Source organism: Ochlerotatus camptorhynchus, unplaced genomic scaffold (genome assembly GCF_037179485.1).
Source record: "Ochlerotatus camptorhynchus isolate MF236.1 unplaced genomic scaffold, CSIRO-AGI_Acam_v1.1 ptg000232l, whole genome shotgun sequence".
In the NCBI taxonomy this organism is placed as follows: domain Eukaryota; kingdom Metazoa; phylum Arthropoda; class Insecta; order Diptera; family Culicidae; genus Ochlerotatus; species Ochlerotatus camptorhynchus.
This window is the reverse complement of record NW_027040722.1, coordinates 6,537,037-6,554,905: the sequence shown is the minus strand read 5'-3', so window position 1 is coordinate 6,554,905 and position 17,869 is coordinate 6,537,037. Positions and strand designations below refer to the sequence as shown.

At 39.1% G+C, this 17,869-nt stretch overlaps 1 protein-coding gene across 1 annotated transcript in view; it reads right to left on the bottom strand.

Annotated features, from left to right (window-relative positions):
• The window catches only part of side-VI (sidestep VI), a 1,063,375-nt gene that overhangs the window by 37,771 nt on the left and 1,007,735 nt on the right, over window positions 1–17,869 (bottom strand). Inside the window, exons 15-16 of the mRNA XM_065225644.1 lie at window positions 15,728–16,012; window positions 4,690–4,817 (exon numbers count right to left, since the gene is read on the bottom strand). Coding sequence (XP_065081716.1) covers window positions 4,690–4,817; window positions 15,728–16,012 — 413 coding nt within the window. The remainder of the gene's footprint in view (window positions 1–4,689; window positions 4,818–15,727; window positions 16,013–17,869) is intronic.

The following is a 17,869-nucleotide window of genomic DNA, read 5'->3' as shown; positions in this document are numbered from 1 at the left end:
TTTCGAGGATGAATCCAAGGAATTTCAAAGCAGAATATCACATAATTTCTGTGAAAATCACAAGGGATTTATCATGGTATGCTGAGAAAAGTTTATTCTTAGGAAATTTACAGGAGAACAATTTACAAACAAAATTCCAATGTAATAAAGTGGTTACTTCGAAGGACATAAAATGGTGATTTTGAGGAAAATTGCAAGGGAATGAAGAATTAGAAGAGAATTGTAGAGTAAATTGAGCAGTGGAACCAAACTGAATTGCAAAAACTCGATATTCTCCGATTTGCATGAAACTTTGTATTATTGTTTGTTATGGGCAATGATTAACATTTTTGTTAAAATACGGCTACCTAAGATCTCGAAAATTGGCATCCTTGAAATTTTTCAAAAAATTGTTTGACGGAAACGGCCTTTTTCCATCGAAAGGGCGTCTGAGTCAGGGTTGCTTCCACCCACTTGCCATAAAAAATTGTTTTTCGGAATATGACATGATTAGATGATATAATGATGTGTTGTACTTGCAAGTATCAAGAAGAGGGTGTAACGTGTGTGTTTGACTTATAAAACCTGTCAATTTTGCTTTCAGAGCGTCATAATTAGTGATCTTATGATTCGTGAGCGTTCACTCAGAGTGAGCGCTCACGAATAATGAAATCGCTGATTGTGACGCACTGAAAGCAATATCGACAAGTTGAATGTGTCAAACAAATACCTCACGACCTCTTCTTGTAAATTCCATGTACTGATTACCATTATAAGATGCAATGATTTCATAATTACGAAAAATATTTTTTTTTAGCAAGTGAGTGGAAGCAACCCTGCGTCTGAGACAAAGTCTTTTTTCTTTCTTTGATTGGTTTTCTGTCAATTTTGTTTTCCGAACTGAGTACCAATGCTACCAACACCAGAGAGGCAGCTTCCACACCAATACCTATCGACCCATCAACTCATGCACCGGGGACCAACGGCTTTACTGCGCTTTCGAAGGAAGGCGTGATCAGAGATTTTATGCCTCAGAAAATTCCGGCGCCGCTGACTTGGATTGAACACAGGCCTTTTGGGGTGAGAGGCAATCACGCTTACAACTACACCACCAGCGCCGCTATCTGAAACAAAGCTGTAGAGTGCGGAAATTTTGAATTTTGATAGATATATTATTAGCACTAAACCATCTATTTTAAGATGGGTTAACTGACTATTCTATTGGATTTAACATGAGAATTCTATATTAAAAAGTAATGAAAAAGTCCCAAAAAAGCAATCTATGCCTGCAGGCAGGATGGTCAAATAATAGTTCTCGTTTTAATTAATCATCACACAACGTAAAAATTGGGTACTATCTGTGGGTGCTGTGACCAGTTGCGCGAACCATTGAGAAGTGACCGATCGCAATATATCGCTGACAAAGCCTCATTGTCTCATAATGGATGATAAGACTTACGTCAAGGCGGACTTCCGGCACCTTCCCTGTTCTTCACCGCCCAGCACAAGTTTGATGTTCCGGAGAAAGTAAGGAAGCAGAAACTTTCAATGTTTGCCAAGAAATACATGATTTGGCAAGCGATCTGCTCATGTGGCAAACGGAATGCACCGTTCGTGACTACCGGGACTGTAAACGGGGAGATCTACCACAAAGAGTGTCTACAGAAGCGTCTGCTTCCTCTGTTGAAACAACACGAGGGCCCTACGATTTTCTGGCCGGATCTAGCTTCGTGCCACTATTCAAATGTTGTCCTGTTCTGTGTGTCACTTTCATACCCAAGGACATGAACCCCCCCTCAACGCACCGGAACTAAGGCCCATCGAAAAATTCTAGGCTGTTATGAAGCATCCCAAGGAGGTCAAATCTGGGGATTGACATGAAGAGTAAGTGGGTTTCCGTACAGAAGAAGCTGATGCCAGATGGTGTACAGAACCTAATGAGTGGAGTTAGGCGTAAGGTGTGAGCGTACGGTTATGGTATTGAAGTTGAATTAAATAAATATGCCAAAAACTTACCAATGGGTTATATTTTATTGCCTGAAAGTTTGAAAAGGATTGGTTAACTAGGTAGTCTTCTACAGCATTTTTTCTGCGATGCAATTTGATGTGGGACACCCTTTAATCCAAACTTAATGTAAAGGTTTGTTTATGCTAAAAGCACACTATGCTTAATTAATTCTAAAAATCTTTTTCAATTGAAAACAGCAAGTGTCCATCTTTCCTGTAGTGTGCGTTTTTACCGACTTTCCCCTATTAATTTCATATGAACTTTTCAAAACTTTACCTTAAAGTTTGTTAAAACTTTCCTTTCTACTATTCCTCGCTTTTTTCAGAGTTCATGTTAATATTTTTCAAGGATGATCAAAGGATTTTCTCTTAAAATTTTCACTTTAAACCTCAAGAAATTGATTCCAGAAAATGCTATCTTTTAAAATAGGACTTGAAATAAATAATCGATTTTTTTTAATTTGTTTTCCGAATTTGGAAGGAAAAATTACTTTACAACTTATTTTTAATGTAGTCCTTACGCTGCTCCCGAGGCATAATAGGAAGGAATTCTCTGAGAATTCCAATAGATAATTTCTTAAATATTTTGGTGGATTTCTCTTAGAACTCCCTTAGAAAATTCCTTAGTATCGCAGAAGCAATTTTATATTATTACCTCTGAAAAAAACTCAGGGAATTTCTCCGGAAGTTTTAAGTTAATTCCTCAAAAAAATTTGAGAAAATTTCTTCCGGAATTCTAGGAGGATTGTTCCGAGAATCATAACAGAGTTCTTCTCGAAATATTAGAAAATACTTTCTTCGAAATGATAAGAGATTTTACCTCTTGGAAAGGTAAAAAAATCCTCTTGAAATTCTAGGAAAAATTCTTCAAATTTTTTGAGAAACTTTCTCCGAAATTTTAAGAAGACTCCGGTAGTTCAAGAAGAATTGATTCGGGAATTCTATCATAATTCTTTCGGGAGTTCTGACAAAATTTATCTAAATTTCCTATAAATTTCGGGAAAAACCTCCAAAAAATGTAAAATACTTGTTCCGGAAAATCTAGGACAATTCCTTTGGGTAAAAGGATACCTTTAGGGAATTCTACAAGAACTGTCCTTAGAAATTAAAGAAGAATTCTATGAGAATTTCTTTGAGAAATTCTAGGATATTCAATATCACACTGATGACATCTGCACATTGTTGATTTATCTGTCATGGGTACTAAATTAAGTGAAATTAAACGGTGAAGAATCAATATGTGTGCTCTTATGTGTATTCCACTAACAGCCCAAGAAGAATCTCAAAATAAATTCTAGGAAATTGCTTCCGGATATTACTGAAGAATTTCTAAAGGAACATTAGAAGAACTCTCTCAAAAAGTCTTCTAGAATTCCTTTGAGGTAAGAAGTCCTCCGGGAATAAAAAAAATGTACCAGAAATTCTGGGAGAAATCAGGTTGCAGGAGTTCAGACAAAATTAGCTGGAATCTTGGGAAAATTTCTTGAGGAGATTTTAGGAAAATTCGGGATGAATTGCTGTGAAGAATTCTTGGAGTTCTCCTTAAATAAATCTTGAATATTTCCTGCGAGTAAATCTAGGAGAATTCCTCCGGGGAGTTTAGTTGAAATCCTGCAAGCAGTTCTAATGAGTTTTCTTCGAAAAAAGTAATTGCCCAGAAATTCAAAAAAAAAAAAAATCGTTTGGAATTGTAATAAAATTTCCACCAAGCATTCGCCGTCCTTCCTTTTGCCATCGACCAACCTTGCAATTTTCTCAATTATCAAAGTACACAATCTGCATTCATGCAACGCAGGCTCACAACCGAATGCACAGCGGAATGCGAAAAAGTGGAACGCAACAGTCGCAAATGAACATTCATGTAACCGTACCTCCCGTGGTCGACGCCGGACCTTCAAATGGTCCTCGTTCGGGATTCTCATATACCTGATATACCTACTGTAGGAAAAACTAATCATGCACCGCATTCATACACGGGTTTCTGTTCTGTTGAAAACAAACACACCTCAACTACGCATGGCCCTGCACCTGGGCTGGGAACCTGTGGCTTTTGTATCCGCATTTCACTATGTCATTGCAAACTTTCTAAGCTCAGGGGGGAAAAGGCACATCAGTTAAGTTGCTAGTGCGTGTAGATAATGGTTAGTAGCTCCGATGCTGGGCGACGACGACACCGATAATGATGATGATGGATGAATGTACGGTTCGGTTGAACTGGAGAGAGGAATATGGAAAGCTCATTGCTATGGCCACCCTCAATGCGGTGTGTGTGTGTGTGTGTGTGTGTGCGTGCGTGAGAGTGTGCTGTTGCTTCTGTTTACCTTAATCCTAAATGAGGACTTTGCAATGCAATGTGACATGTGATCTCGATGATGATGGTGGGACCAACTGACGATGATAATATATTATAACTACGATGATCAATGCTGTCGCAGGGTTATGGTGCAGTGTGGGCAGTGTTTTGAGCTATAATTTTGAAAATATAACCTCTGCAAACGTGGCATCACTGTCCCCAAAAGTGCCCGGAGGTACTGCGTGCACGCATACGGCAGAGGGACGATTTACTCTGTTGATTCAATGAGAATATGAGTTGATGGGTATCTCTGGAGTTCGCTTCGGTTCTCGGGTTCGGTCCCGTTTGCATCGTTGTTCAGTATAGGCATAATGATGTCGAACTCGACATGAATGGCTGAATGGACTTACCCCGGTTAGATAGGTTTTCCTGCTGTCGTCCAGTATCGTTCGCCCGATGATGTCATGTTTGCTGTTGCATAATGAATTATGCAGCGCCGTGGGGGTCTGATTTGCCGATATTAATTTGTAATCGGGATCTGGAAAATGTTGGAAATGTTTGCGTTAGCATTAATGGTTTGTTTTTTAGGTTTCCGATAGAAGATGTGCGCCACAGGGAGAGGTGAAATGATATCGTATGTATGACGAATGACTGCATGCGTTCGTTCACTATGTACCCGTGGGATGAAACGATTCGAAGCCATAATCCATTGCTTACCCATTTGCGATTCGGGAACCAGTTATGGAAGTAGGTACTGAACTAGTAATCATGCTCGGATAATTCACAAGCTAGGAATATGAAAGCTTTGAAGAACTGCGGTAGGTCATTTCACCCCAAGGGTGACTCCTTACTGATTGAAAGTAATCCATGATATTCAATACAGAGTGCAAGTCAGAGGAAGCAATGAAGAAGGCACTGATACACGGTTCGGAGAAACAAGCGTTCCTTTTTATTAGTAGACAGATCGAAATTATCGCTGATGTGAAGAGAAGAGAAAAGGCACATTTCACCCTTACAGAGAATGAAAAGTTAAAGCAAAGAGTGAGCGAACCTGATTCAAGCAAAGCAATTCTCTCGAGAAAAGCAACCTTGAGCATTTATTCTCACTCGGTAGCGGCAGCCGATTAGTTCGTTTCCGTTTAGGCATTTTTTTCCGGTGAATAATCTCGAGCAGCCGATTTTTAACTATCTTTACTGTTTTTACGGGACTGGATTTGCGGCAGTTTGAGAGAGGTAACTCAAGGGTGAATTTTAAAATAGCCGTATCTACTTTTGTAAACAATTGGATGTTCTTCGGCATGACGATGACTCTTGTTGATGATGGCCCACAGTGGTGTTTCTCCCCTCTCGGAACAATAGCGCACAGTGGGGCCGTTATGAAAAAAGACGGTCAAAAGTCTTTTCTCACCTTTATCAACGTTTTAGTGCCTAGGTGTCTGTAGAGAAGTTTCTTCAAATTTTCGGCGATTTGGTGGTTCGTTAAGGGTGCCATTTTGATGCTACAAAAATCGCCAAAAATGCATTTTTTTTTCACTTCGGTTGAACCCCAAAAATGCATACTAAACGCATTCTGATCCCCTTATTGTCATTCCCGGCACCCACGGGACAAGACAATGCACCATCCTACAATGGTTAGAAGTGGTTCTGAACTCGTTAAGGGTGCCATTTTAATGCTACAAAAATCGCCAAAAATGCATTTTTTTCATTCCATCTTTTGAAATATGCACCTAAATTTTTATTAAGGAGGTATTGCACTTAGAAAATGTAACTTTTTGTAACTAGTTACGAGATAATGGGTTTATGTCTTTGGCAAAGTTGTAGAAAATCAAATTTTAAGAAACTTTGCCTAAGACATCAAATCTCTACATCTTAGCCCCAGAGAGATATAGTTAGTTTTCTCTCAGGACTACCTTAAAAACTGTTTTTTGAGTTTTTATAATACTTAAGTACATTATATCAATCCAATTGGTTGTAAAAAGTTTAAGATAACATAAAAATACGCAATTTCTCTGAAGACACCAACTACTTTTGTTGACATCAGTGTGATATGCACGCAGCGAATTTAGTGAAAAAGTATACCAATTTTCAAAACTATTTTTATCAAAAATGTGAATGTTTGTGAACCAGTACTCAACGTCATAATGTTTGTCATAGTTTAAAGTATGAGCAAGCAACATATCACAATCAGGACATTTCGCGCATATCATGTTTCATGTTATTGTATACATCACCATTTAAGCGATATTCTACATGTTTTTCGAATAATGCTTCGGTTCTCTCAAACGGGTAAACGACAGATCCGTTCACACGCACGGCCTACTTTGAACGTCGATGCATTGCGTTCATCGAGGCATAAGCTAAGACGTGCTGTCAAAGTGGTAACGTCGGTGATCGTTGTGTTGTGTTTATTACAACTGTTTGCCTTTTTGTTTTTCGTGGAAAATTAGTGCTTATCAACCGGCTCGCAATGGATTGTTCGGAGTATGGAAGGAGAAACTAGGTAAATTTCGTGAAATCAAAATGCATCATGTCCGGGATTACGTTCTTTCAAAATGGGTTGGAATTTCGGAAAACAACTGCAGAAAATTGAGAAGAGCTATTGCCAGTTTTTGTGCAGAGCTAGAAAAGCGTTGTAATAGAGCCAACAGCACGCTTAACCGCTTTCTAGTAGCATATGCGGCTTGGCTGAAGGGACCCGTTTTTCCAAAAATGTCACACGAGAAAGTCCAAAGACGGCCAAAAAATCGTTCGTCGAGCTGAATAAGCAGAACAAGAGGCAAAGAGTAAAGGTTCTGAGAAGCTCGGGAACAAGTGAGGAATTGGACGTGGCAAAACTTGTGCATGAACATCCCCTTCTCGAGCAAGAAAAAATCGACAGGTTTGGAAATTGCACAACGATTCTCAAAGTGAGCTATCTATGACTGAAGACGAATGTTTGTCCTTATTCATTGACGGGGACTTTTCCAAGCACCTATGGACGCTGTTGCGTAATACTACAAAGCAATGTAATGTTTCGCAGATTTATCCCTCATATAAGAGGTTGATCAAAGCTCGCGAAAGATGTCTCGCAGACAATATAATGGCACCTAAGATATCAGCTGAAACTCAACTGGATATCAGTGGAGACCTGGAACTACTTTCAAAATGGGGATTCGATGGATCATCGGATCATTCGAATTAAATATAAGCAAACATTTTCATGTGAAAACAGCTCCGTTTTCATTACGTCCATGGTCCCACTACAATTACGAGTTCGAAGTAATCCTAGCAAAATTATATGGATCAATGAAAGGCCATCATCTACAAGATTATGTCGACCAATCCGCATGCAATTAATCAAGGAGACTGCAGTACTATCATTGAAAGAAAAGGAGTATTTTGATGATCAAATTCAAAGTTTGCTGCTTATTGATGTGCATGGAGTGAAAATTCACCATGTCATGGTGTGTTCTATGGTAGATGGAAAAGTATGCAACTCTGTGACCGGAATCTCGACACGAAAATGCTTTGTGTGTCATGCATCAATAGAGAAATTTAACGATCTTGATGCCATGAAATACAGATCTGTCGATAAATCCACCTTCCAATTTGGCGTTTCTCCGCTACATGCCCGCATAAGGTTCGTAGTACTTTAAATATAATTTTCCTTATTTTAACCATGCTTATTTATTGATCCCATAACTTTTTGAATATTCATCCTCGCATAACCGTCACATCTCATAAATGACGGTCAACTAGCATATCACTTGGAAACACCTCTACCTCAGTAGACCGTCTTCATAAAAGCCATCCATGACAGTTAGATTAAATGACAAGGAGAGAGTAGCCAAATCATTCACTCACTGATCATCTCTGTTGGGCATTTATAAGTGGGAAGTGAGAATAATGCTCACTCATTTTCCTGTTCTTGCTAAAAGTTGTTGGGTTCAGATCATAAGAAACATTTTGAAGAAAACGTTGGATTTTCAATTTCCTTGTAACAAATAAATATGTGGGTGTTATTATGTTACAATGTTGAAAAATATCCGTTTATCTTCAAAAATTCAATTCCTTAACATGCAAATTAAAGCCACTTTCACTTTTTTTTAATGATCCATTGGCAATATCAATTCTCTTTTACGTACGCGTTAGTAGTTTACGATGCTTAATAAATCTTAAAACTGGCACAACTCACAATTTACAAGCTCACGAGAATTTTACTGTCAAAACGAACAACTTTTCAACGTTATTACGTTTCGTGTGAAAAGTGAAGCGAAAAATCGTAAATTTTTTAATTGATCCGAAAATTTGCAAGGACCATGGAACCAACATGGAACTCAGTGCGAAACCGAACTTTTTGTCAGTGCAAACCTCAACCTGAGCTGGGTTTTAAAAGCAAACGATCAAACTGACGTTTGTCCGAAAACAAGCCGATCCAATCTTTATACCCGATCCAGGTTGGAACTGAATAATAAACGAATTCGCTATTAATTTATGCTCGAAATGAGATGACGGTCAATTTATATGTCTGTTCATTTTTCCTCGGTAACACATGGCAGATGTTAGTGATATTGCGAATGAGTGAGAAAAGCAAAACAACGATATCTCACGGTTGTTGTGTCATACTGGTGAGAAGTTTTACGGAGAGAGGGTTCTCAGTTGTTTTGATTGTTAACCGAAGGAATCTCTTTTGTCAATCTAAAGGCTGTCGGTACCGTGATGCAACTCAGCACTGTCTCATACCAAATGCTAGCAGGCTCGAACACCGATGCAGAATGAGAAACTGACTGCAAGTTAACGGCCAAGATTACTGCTCTGAATGAAGAACTTGTTGAGAAATTTGCAGTTCTAAGTGTGTAGGAATGCGGCCAATCCATCGATGTCAGTGCATTCAAAGACTTCTGCCATGAGACTGACAAATGCTACAATATTACGGGTGGTACTACATGCCGTCATTGGTACACCGAGTCCTGCTTCATGGAGCGGATATTATTGCTGCAGTAATCGTACCCATTGGATGCCTGTCGGAGGAGCCACATGAGAGTAGGAACAAAGATCTGAAAAAGTTTCGTGAAAATCGTTCAAGAAAGTGTTTAAGGTATGCCATAATTTTCAAATATTATTATTATTAATTACTGATAAGTTTTATATCCATCCTTCTATGCATACAGAGAGGCCAGCAACCATGATGTATTCATAAGGTTGCTGATGACTTCTGATCCGTACATCGCAAGTTTGCGACAACAGCTAAATAAGAAAACACAGCTATTGACACCAACTGCAACGCAGTTACTACCAGAGATGCAAAATATCATGACACTCACGTGACACTCGTCTTCGCATCAACCGACTATCGCTGACAGATCGTTTTGTCACGCAGTGAGAGTTAGAGCCATGGCAAACAACAATCACCAGTAATGGTCGCTGCTCACAAGCACAACGTTACACTCGCTGCTGATGATGAAAAGCACAACGAAATCAGTGAAGACTTCTGCAGTAAGATCATGAGAAAAAGCGAAACGACAGAAGAAAATGAAAACAATGCCTACGCATTCCAAGTTCATCTCGGCAGGCGCGACTGTGTGAGTTACAAACAAAGCAGGCAACATGAAACGGAAGCTGTTGGGTTCACTCACCAACACACTCACATAAGCAAGCAAAGCACCAACACACTCACATAAGCAAGCAAAGCAGCAACTGCTTCAAAACGAGCACAGATGAGTGTCGTGATTGTCGGGAATGACCAGATCGGTGATGGATCACAACAGAAGACGACATTCATCAGTTGCTTTTTACTTCTTTCGTCAACTTGATGGATGGTCATGGAGAGAGCTTCGACGAGCACATTGATAGGAATGTACAAAGCGTTACTACCATCAGCTGTTTGGCGATCGTGATTGTGATAGGTCGCAACTCTGGTTACTACAAAATCAGCCTGAAGCAAACTCTGATAGAGACTCAGAAGCAGAAACTGAACAGATTTATATTTAACTTTAAATATATTGCTATAATCCATGTTCAAAAACTTAAAGCTTCAAGCAGTTCTTTCGTTTTTTTAATTCCCATCTAGTTTTTAGCAAGCATTGTCATGTAATAGATGAAACATTGTGGGAAAATCCAAAACAACGTTACTACTAAAGGTTAGATTTTCTAAGTGTAACACCCCCTTAGTAAAAAATATAGTGCACATTTCAAAAGATGCAAAATGAAATTTGAAGAAACTTCTCTGGAGACACCTAGGCACTAAAACGTTGATAAAGGTGAGAAAAGACTTTTGGCGGTTTTTTTTTCAGAACGGCCCCTCTGTGTGGCGGTGTGGCTTCTTCACTACTTCTCTGGCTAGAGCGCTCTTGTAGGTAGCCTTGGTAGTAAGCTGCTTGCCTGCCTGTGCACCGATCCGCATGTCGTGTGTTGGGCGATCGATATGAACACGTCCGAAGTTCCAAAGGAAACGTGGCTTCGGCTTGTTTCGTTTGGGACCAACTATGTGCTGGCTGTGTTAGGAAAGACTCCTTGTGGTTTAGGCATATGTATGGGAAATTTCGATGCTAACAATTTTAGTTAAATGTATTGGCTGTTTAACTATTTTCATTATTTGTACTGTATCTTGACAAAGTTATCTCTAACGGATTATTTTGTATGGAGACTGTCATACAGATATTTTAGTAATTTGTGTAGCATATACAAAAAACTACATTGGTTGCCTCGATGGTGATGATGGATTTTTAGTTTTTTGATTTTGTAGTAGTAATAGTAAAAATAGCTTGCTAGATAGCTAGTAGTCTACAATGGTTTGTGCCTCGCGCGTGGAATACACTATGACTAATACGTGGAAATTGTGGCAAAAGCCTTAAATTAGAAAAGGGTTAGCTGGAAGTCGTTTCCTTGGATATAGTCCTGGCACTGCGGAAGCTTAAACGTGTAAATCCCAGGTCACGTGTAAATGGAAGTATTGTCGAGGACTATACTTGGACTTTTGATAACAAGTTACACCTTTGAATGTTTTTGGTTGATGCCTATAACATATATAACAGGACATTTATATCTGTAATTGTAACCAGCTCGATTTTGTTTGCAAACCTGGTTAAAATGTTTATATTTAATTATCTTAAAGATAACTCGTCCAGCTCAAACCTTTGTAGGGGTAAGAGGTGGGACCATCATCATCATCATCATCATCATCCCACAAAATTGCTGAATGAAGTCCCCATCGAATGGCATATTGCATGACATATTTTACTTTAATGCTTTGGAGAAATATGCGTTCAAAACCTGATCACTGTTCGTTACATGTTCATTTTTCGTACTCGCAAAGTGTGCCTCCATATAGAAAACAAAGACGTAGTTCTACGTCAAAAAAGCCTAAATTTTCAAGGAAAAATATAAAAACATATTGCGCCCTCTGTCTGAAAACCATAAGAAAAAAATTCAAACAAGTCATTTTTGAAAAAAAAAATCGAAAGCAATCAAGTTTTTTTTTTGATTACGCTAACATGGAAACTGTCACCATAATGACAAAATAAAATAATACGGGTCTAATATTTTGCGATAAGGAACCAAACTACCATTTTTTTGCGAAATTCTGAGAATCACTATATTGTTTTGCTATGGAATGGCTGATGTATACCCGATAGCAACCTCGGCGGTTTCCCAAGCAACAATTCAAGCTGAACAGTAAGAACAAATGCTGATTATTGGTTGATTTAAAGGTGTGCAAAGCTGATTAACAGCAGGCTGAATATATAGTTGATTAGTAGTGCATGAAGCTAATTGTATCCCCATAATTCAATCTCAATCAATTAGCTGATCTAAAGATTGAACAAGCCTTATTTTTGCTTAACACTACTCCACAAATAAGCAATGCGTATTTGACATATTTTGATAGCTTGATTTGTTAAATGTAGTTAGTATCACTTGTTGCATTTTCGGCATTTTAGTTCTTCTAAATTCACTGCCTATCTTTCTAATTCCAAGCAGCGGCAGCAGTAGATACAAGATAGAGGAGCTTTTAAGGAATAGCTCCAGGTAGATTGGGGCTACGACGATGTCGGAAGTATTAACATTTCTGTGTTTTGACTGCTATATTGCACAGAATTTTCAGACAGAATTCCAAAAATATAACTCAATTATGGCACTAAAATAGCTTCCACATGACCATCGAAATAAATCGCGCACATGTGTCCACATTGTGTTAACTACGCTTTAAAATGAGAGGAATGTTTTGCTGTCACCAGTTTCTAACTGTTATTTAATGCCTTAAAAAGCTTGTAATTTATATAACTGTTAAGCTTTTGGCTGATTAAAATCACCAGATTTAGATGTTTAAAATCTGAACAAAGATTAACGTGGTCTATGTACAACAATTATTCAAACTAAGGCTGAATTTTAAATCGATTGAACAACACTTTTTTTTTATTATTATTAATTTATTTGATAAGGCTCAACCGAATTAACTTTACAGAGCCTATACAATACAATACACCGTAAAACTATAGTCAAAAGGTACAACACAATAAACATTTTATCTTCCGCTATCCAATAACCCTCCTCTACCAGAACGGGAGTCGCTTCCAGTGGTTTACTTGTATGGCAGATTCGCCAACGAAGGTCAGAACGCTTTCATTGTAGCAATGGACGCAAAACGTGGTCAGCACTCACACATTCATCACGAAACGGTTGCTTTGCAAAGTCGACGACGCATCGACTGAAAGAACTGCTGATGAAGAACAATGAGGAGGACCACACAATGGTTGCTGCCGAGTAAGCAGACGATCGCGTGACACACAAATTGAGAGTGGTTTGCTTCTGTCGACAGCCGAGTGAACACTGAGAACAACACTTGTTAAGCATCAAATTGTTACCTGGGTTGTTTGTGGGCAAGTAATCCTGTTGAGTAGGTGTTTTAGGATTGATAGTAAATCACTGCTCAGCTATGTTGGTGGTGGTATGGGAGCTGTCAACCATCTCTATGAGTTCTCGGACTTAGAGAACTCATTAATTTTTCCCTATGGTTCTGAATTTCTGTCAAGTCTAAAGAGCCACGCACACTGCATCTGAATCTGGTTCGTTACGGTAAATGTGACAGTTAGGCAGCAGATCTAGCTACGACTTTGCCGCAACGGATCAGATCTGGATGCATTGTGCGTGGCTTTTAAGAGTTATTAAACATTTTCTAGGATCATCCTTGATCCTGATGGTAATCTTCTTTATGGTTTGACCACCGACAAACCAACATGAATGATCATAATAACAAAAAAAATTCTGATCAAAGCACAAAACTGACATCTGCCGCCGTGTTCGCGGAAAATATTTATCCTAGCCACGAACACGCTTACAAAATTTTTGAGTTGGTTCGTGTCTAATCTGTTTCGGGCAAATTATTTTTATCTAGATAAAACATTTCTATGGTTTTGACAGATGGGATCGCTGCACATTTGAATCGGTCGTTATGGATTCTCGATCAAGAGTTAAGTTTAAGTTTTATGTCGGTTTGTCGGTGGAATGACTGCCTATTTCTTTTTTCTGGCGAATTCGGTGCTTAGTCATTAATTTGTATAACTAAAAAAGTTCCTTGAATGATAAAGCTTGAAACCTCCTATTGTACTCTGCATAAATTCTGGGATGAATTATAGGAAATTCGTGACAAAAGTCCTGAGTATGAAAATCAAGCATAGAAAATGGAAAACAAGCTCAGATAAGACTAAAAAATAAACTAATTATTGGTAAAACTTGATCGCATCCAGCCTAACATTTTTGGTATAATGATGTTCAGTCTAAAGGGTGTGCACAGTTAAATAGAAACACTTGAAAAAAGCTGTAATATTTTGCCCTTTGGGTGAGATGGCCTCAGCGTGTATTGTTTACTTGTTCATTAAGAAAATCTTAGTAATTTAGAAAATGGAGTCTAAGGAGCAGTGCGTGCGCGATAAAATTTTGCATACGCACCTCAACAAGCCATCGGAAAGATGTTGGGAATCCAACAATCTACTGTTTCTCGTGTCATAAAACGTTTCGAAGAACGTTTAACTGTCGATCGGAAGGAAGGGAGTGCAAGAAAAAGTGTTCCGTACTGCGTTGAAGTTCACAAGCGAGTGGTTGCTGCCTTCAAATGCAAACCCAACTATTCCGTTCGGGATGTCGCGAGAAAAAAAAACTGCACCTGACAAACAGTTTCATGCAGAAAGCTAAGAAACAAGCAGGTTCAGAAACCAAACCGCAATGAGTGACAGAATAGGACAACTAGAATTTGGGCACGTAAGCTGTACACACAAATGTTGACAAAACCACACTGATTCATGGACGATGAATCATACGTAAAAGGAGACTTCAAACAAATTCCGAGAAACCAGTATGTGACAGCGAAAGACAAGTTCAATATTTCAGAGTCCCTCAGGAAACAGCAAGTGTCGAAGTTCCTCAAGAAATTCATTATTTGGCAGGCGGTTTGTTCGTGCGGAAAACGGAGCAAGCCCTTCGTAACAACTACAACCGTAAATGGCCAAGTCTACATTAATTAGTACCTGAAGAAACGACTGCTTCCGTTTCTCAAATCACACAACGTTCCTACATTTTTTTGGCCGGATCTAGTCTCCTGTCACTACTTCAAGACGTTCTGGAGTGATACAAGACGAATGGGGTCAATTTCGTGCCGCAGGATCTCAATCCCCCAAACACACCGGAGTTGCGGCTGATTTAAAGATACTCCGTAAGCATCCTAAAGTTGTCACTACGGAGCAAGAAATGTTGAAACCATGGTTGAAATCAGACAAAAATGTTAATTCAACCTTTGTACAAAACCTTATGGGCGAAAGTTCGGGATTTTGTGAAGAAATAGAGTGAAATAAAGATAGATCAGTTGATAGACTTATTTTTAGCGAGTACTTCTAACTGTTGCAATTTAACTGTGGACACCCTTTATTTACCTAATCTGGTCGAGTTTTCCATCGGTTAAAAGCAGCATGCACCCCTCACTCCCTGTTTCAAATGTGTGCTGAATTAATATTGATTAAAATCTAGAAATCGGATCCTTGCTCTCCACCGTTGCTGGAAAATCTACTCTGTTTTAAGAAAAAGGAAAAAATCAACCTTTGAGCTTGCATAATGACTGAAACCTATTAAAGGCTACTGTCTCTTGGCGTATTTACAATGGAAAAAAAAAATCACCATTCCACCGAATCCACCCGAGAACTCTACTTAGCCCGATAAACGTTAGCAGAATTTCTAATACGCTTCGGCGAAAAGTCCATTCCGATCCACAACCCGTAGCGATTCCTAACGACTTAATAAACGAGATTACAGGGCACCACGGGATTCCAACCGTGCAGCAACGAAAGACGAAACCAGTGGCGCTGCCGCATGGTTAGCGCAGAAACTGATCAATATGCAACCGGTTAACTATCATTGGGGGCCCCACCGACTATGAACGGACCAAAAGGTGGCCCGAAGAAAGGAAAAAAAAGCGCAACTCACCTTCGTTCGTGGGTACCACGTCCGGATTCTTCTCGTCGTACATGTCCTCCGACTGGCTGAGCGGTACGGAGATTTTCTCCTTAATTGGTAGATTACTGGGCCGTTTGCCGAGGACGCCACCAGCCTTGCCGTTGCCGCTGGCCGCGTGATGTCCCTTGCCGGGCTGGCTGGTGCGCAGCTTCAGTGCGGCAGCGACGGCGATTATTATGCAGATTATCACCGTTAAAATGCCAATAAATATCCCAATCGATAGGATCGGCGATAATTCGAACTCGGCGTGCGGACCTGCCGGGAGAGAAATAATAACAACAGTTAATGTGTGCACACCAGCAGCGTGTCGCATTCGGGGCGCTATTCGGTGAAGGGGACAGGTCGCAAAATTGCTTTGTTGGCTAAAAATGGAAACTCGAATCTACACTCTAGCTGCACAACGATGAAGTGCAACGCTGCAATGCACGTAAAACAAATTTCTCTTACATCCAATGTGAGGTTGGGTTTATTACATCCTCTGCATATGTTTCATACAATAAGTGTAATGGCAGCGTACAAGCAAGTTTTTCCAGAATGCATATTTTTGTAAAAAACCTTCACGAGACTATTTTCAGACGGAAACAAACTTTTTTCTAAAAATATATTACACATTACAGAATCTATTCATATCGCAAAAAATTGAAAATTCTGCATAGTTTTCATGCAAATCTGTAATAGAATCTTACATTTCCCGGTTGGGTATAGCACTTAATGCATGATCAGTATTGATTGCAGGTTCGAAATTGGAACTAATCATCCATGGGTTACAACAAAGGGATTGATAAGGATTCGTAGATGGAGTCCTTTCAAGTGTTCTGCTTGTTTGTATTATCATTTCAAAACATGTGTCAAATGTGACCGAAACAAATGTTAATCGTCAGTAGTTCAGCAGCCAATTAATTTACAACACTCACCAATACATTTCGGCGCTTCGAGCAGTTCAATCCTGTCCACCCATAGATGCCCTGCAGGGTGAGTGATTGAATAAAATGTGGAAGCAATACAAACTGTCACGACCTCCATAATTATGTATTCCAATCAATTGACTTCAAACTAAAAAAAAAACAATTTTGATTTAAACAGAGTTTAAACAACAACGCTAGCCAATACCTTAACTACTTTCAAATAAATAAATAATTGTGCAAAAAATATCATTCCAAACAATCGAACGTCCCCGCTTTAACCCCAATATGTCCTGCCCCTGCTGCCATGGTGATTGCCGGGCACAGGGGCTGAAGCGAAAGAAAGCAACCATCACGTTGACGACGGCTTTGCTATGCGATGGGCGGTCCGGGCTTATCGGCGTAATTCAATTAAAATGAAAATGTTTAATAAACGAATGTACACATTCAATTAAAATCGAGCGCAAATAAATAATTTCCACGTAATGCAATTATTGGAGCTATTTGACGCATTTTTATCGCGTTCTTTTTTTTGCAATCTACTGAACGTCAGTTTGGACAGGAAACGCGTTCGAAAGGGATCAGTTTTGATGTGTGCTATTACTTTCATATTGATTTGAAATTTATTTTTTTACTGAATTGATGCATATTCGAGAGGAAAAGGATCAAAGGTTTGCGGGGATGCTTTACCAATATCTAGCGTTCAGAATCATAAGAGCCCTATTGCTATGATCGTTTCTCCAAATACGACAGTTCAGTGATCACATTTTCCGAAATTATTTAGCCGTTCGCAATGCTGAGTTTAAAAATTGTTTCAAACTACTCGACAGTTTTAAAATTTAAAACTGTCAAAAAATTAAACTCCAACACGATCAACAGTTTTAAAAACTGTTTGGTATTTATCGCTACATATGTGTGCGTGTGCAAAGTTTGATTACTTCGGTGATTTTAGCACGAACGGAGAAGGTCATTCTGATTCAAGAACATGTTTCCTGGCACAAGATGATTACAGCAACGTAATCCAGTACCAGGGAACGAGTTCGAAGAGGAGCCGGATGATTCTTCTGTCGAAACATGTATAGAAAGTACTATGTGAAGTGCGATTTGATGATGGAGGAGAATATTTTATGGAGATCTCTGATCACCTGACGGTCTTTGAAATAATTTCTGAGCACCCTGGTATCGAGGGTGAATATATGAGAAACGTGAT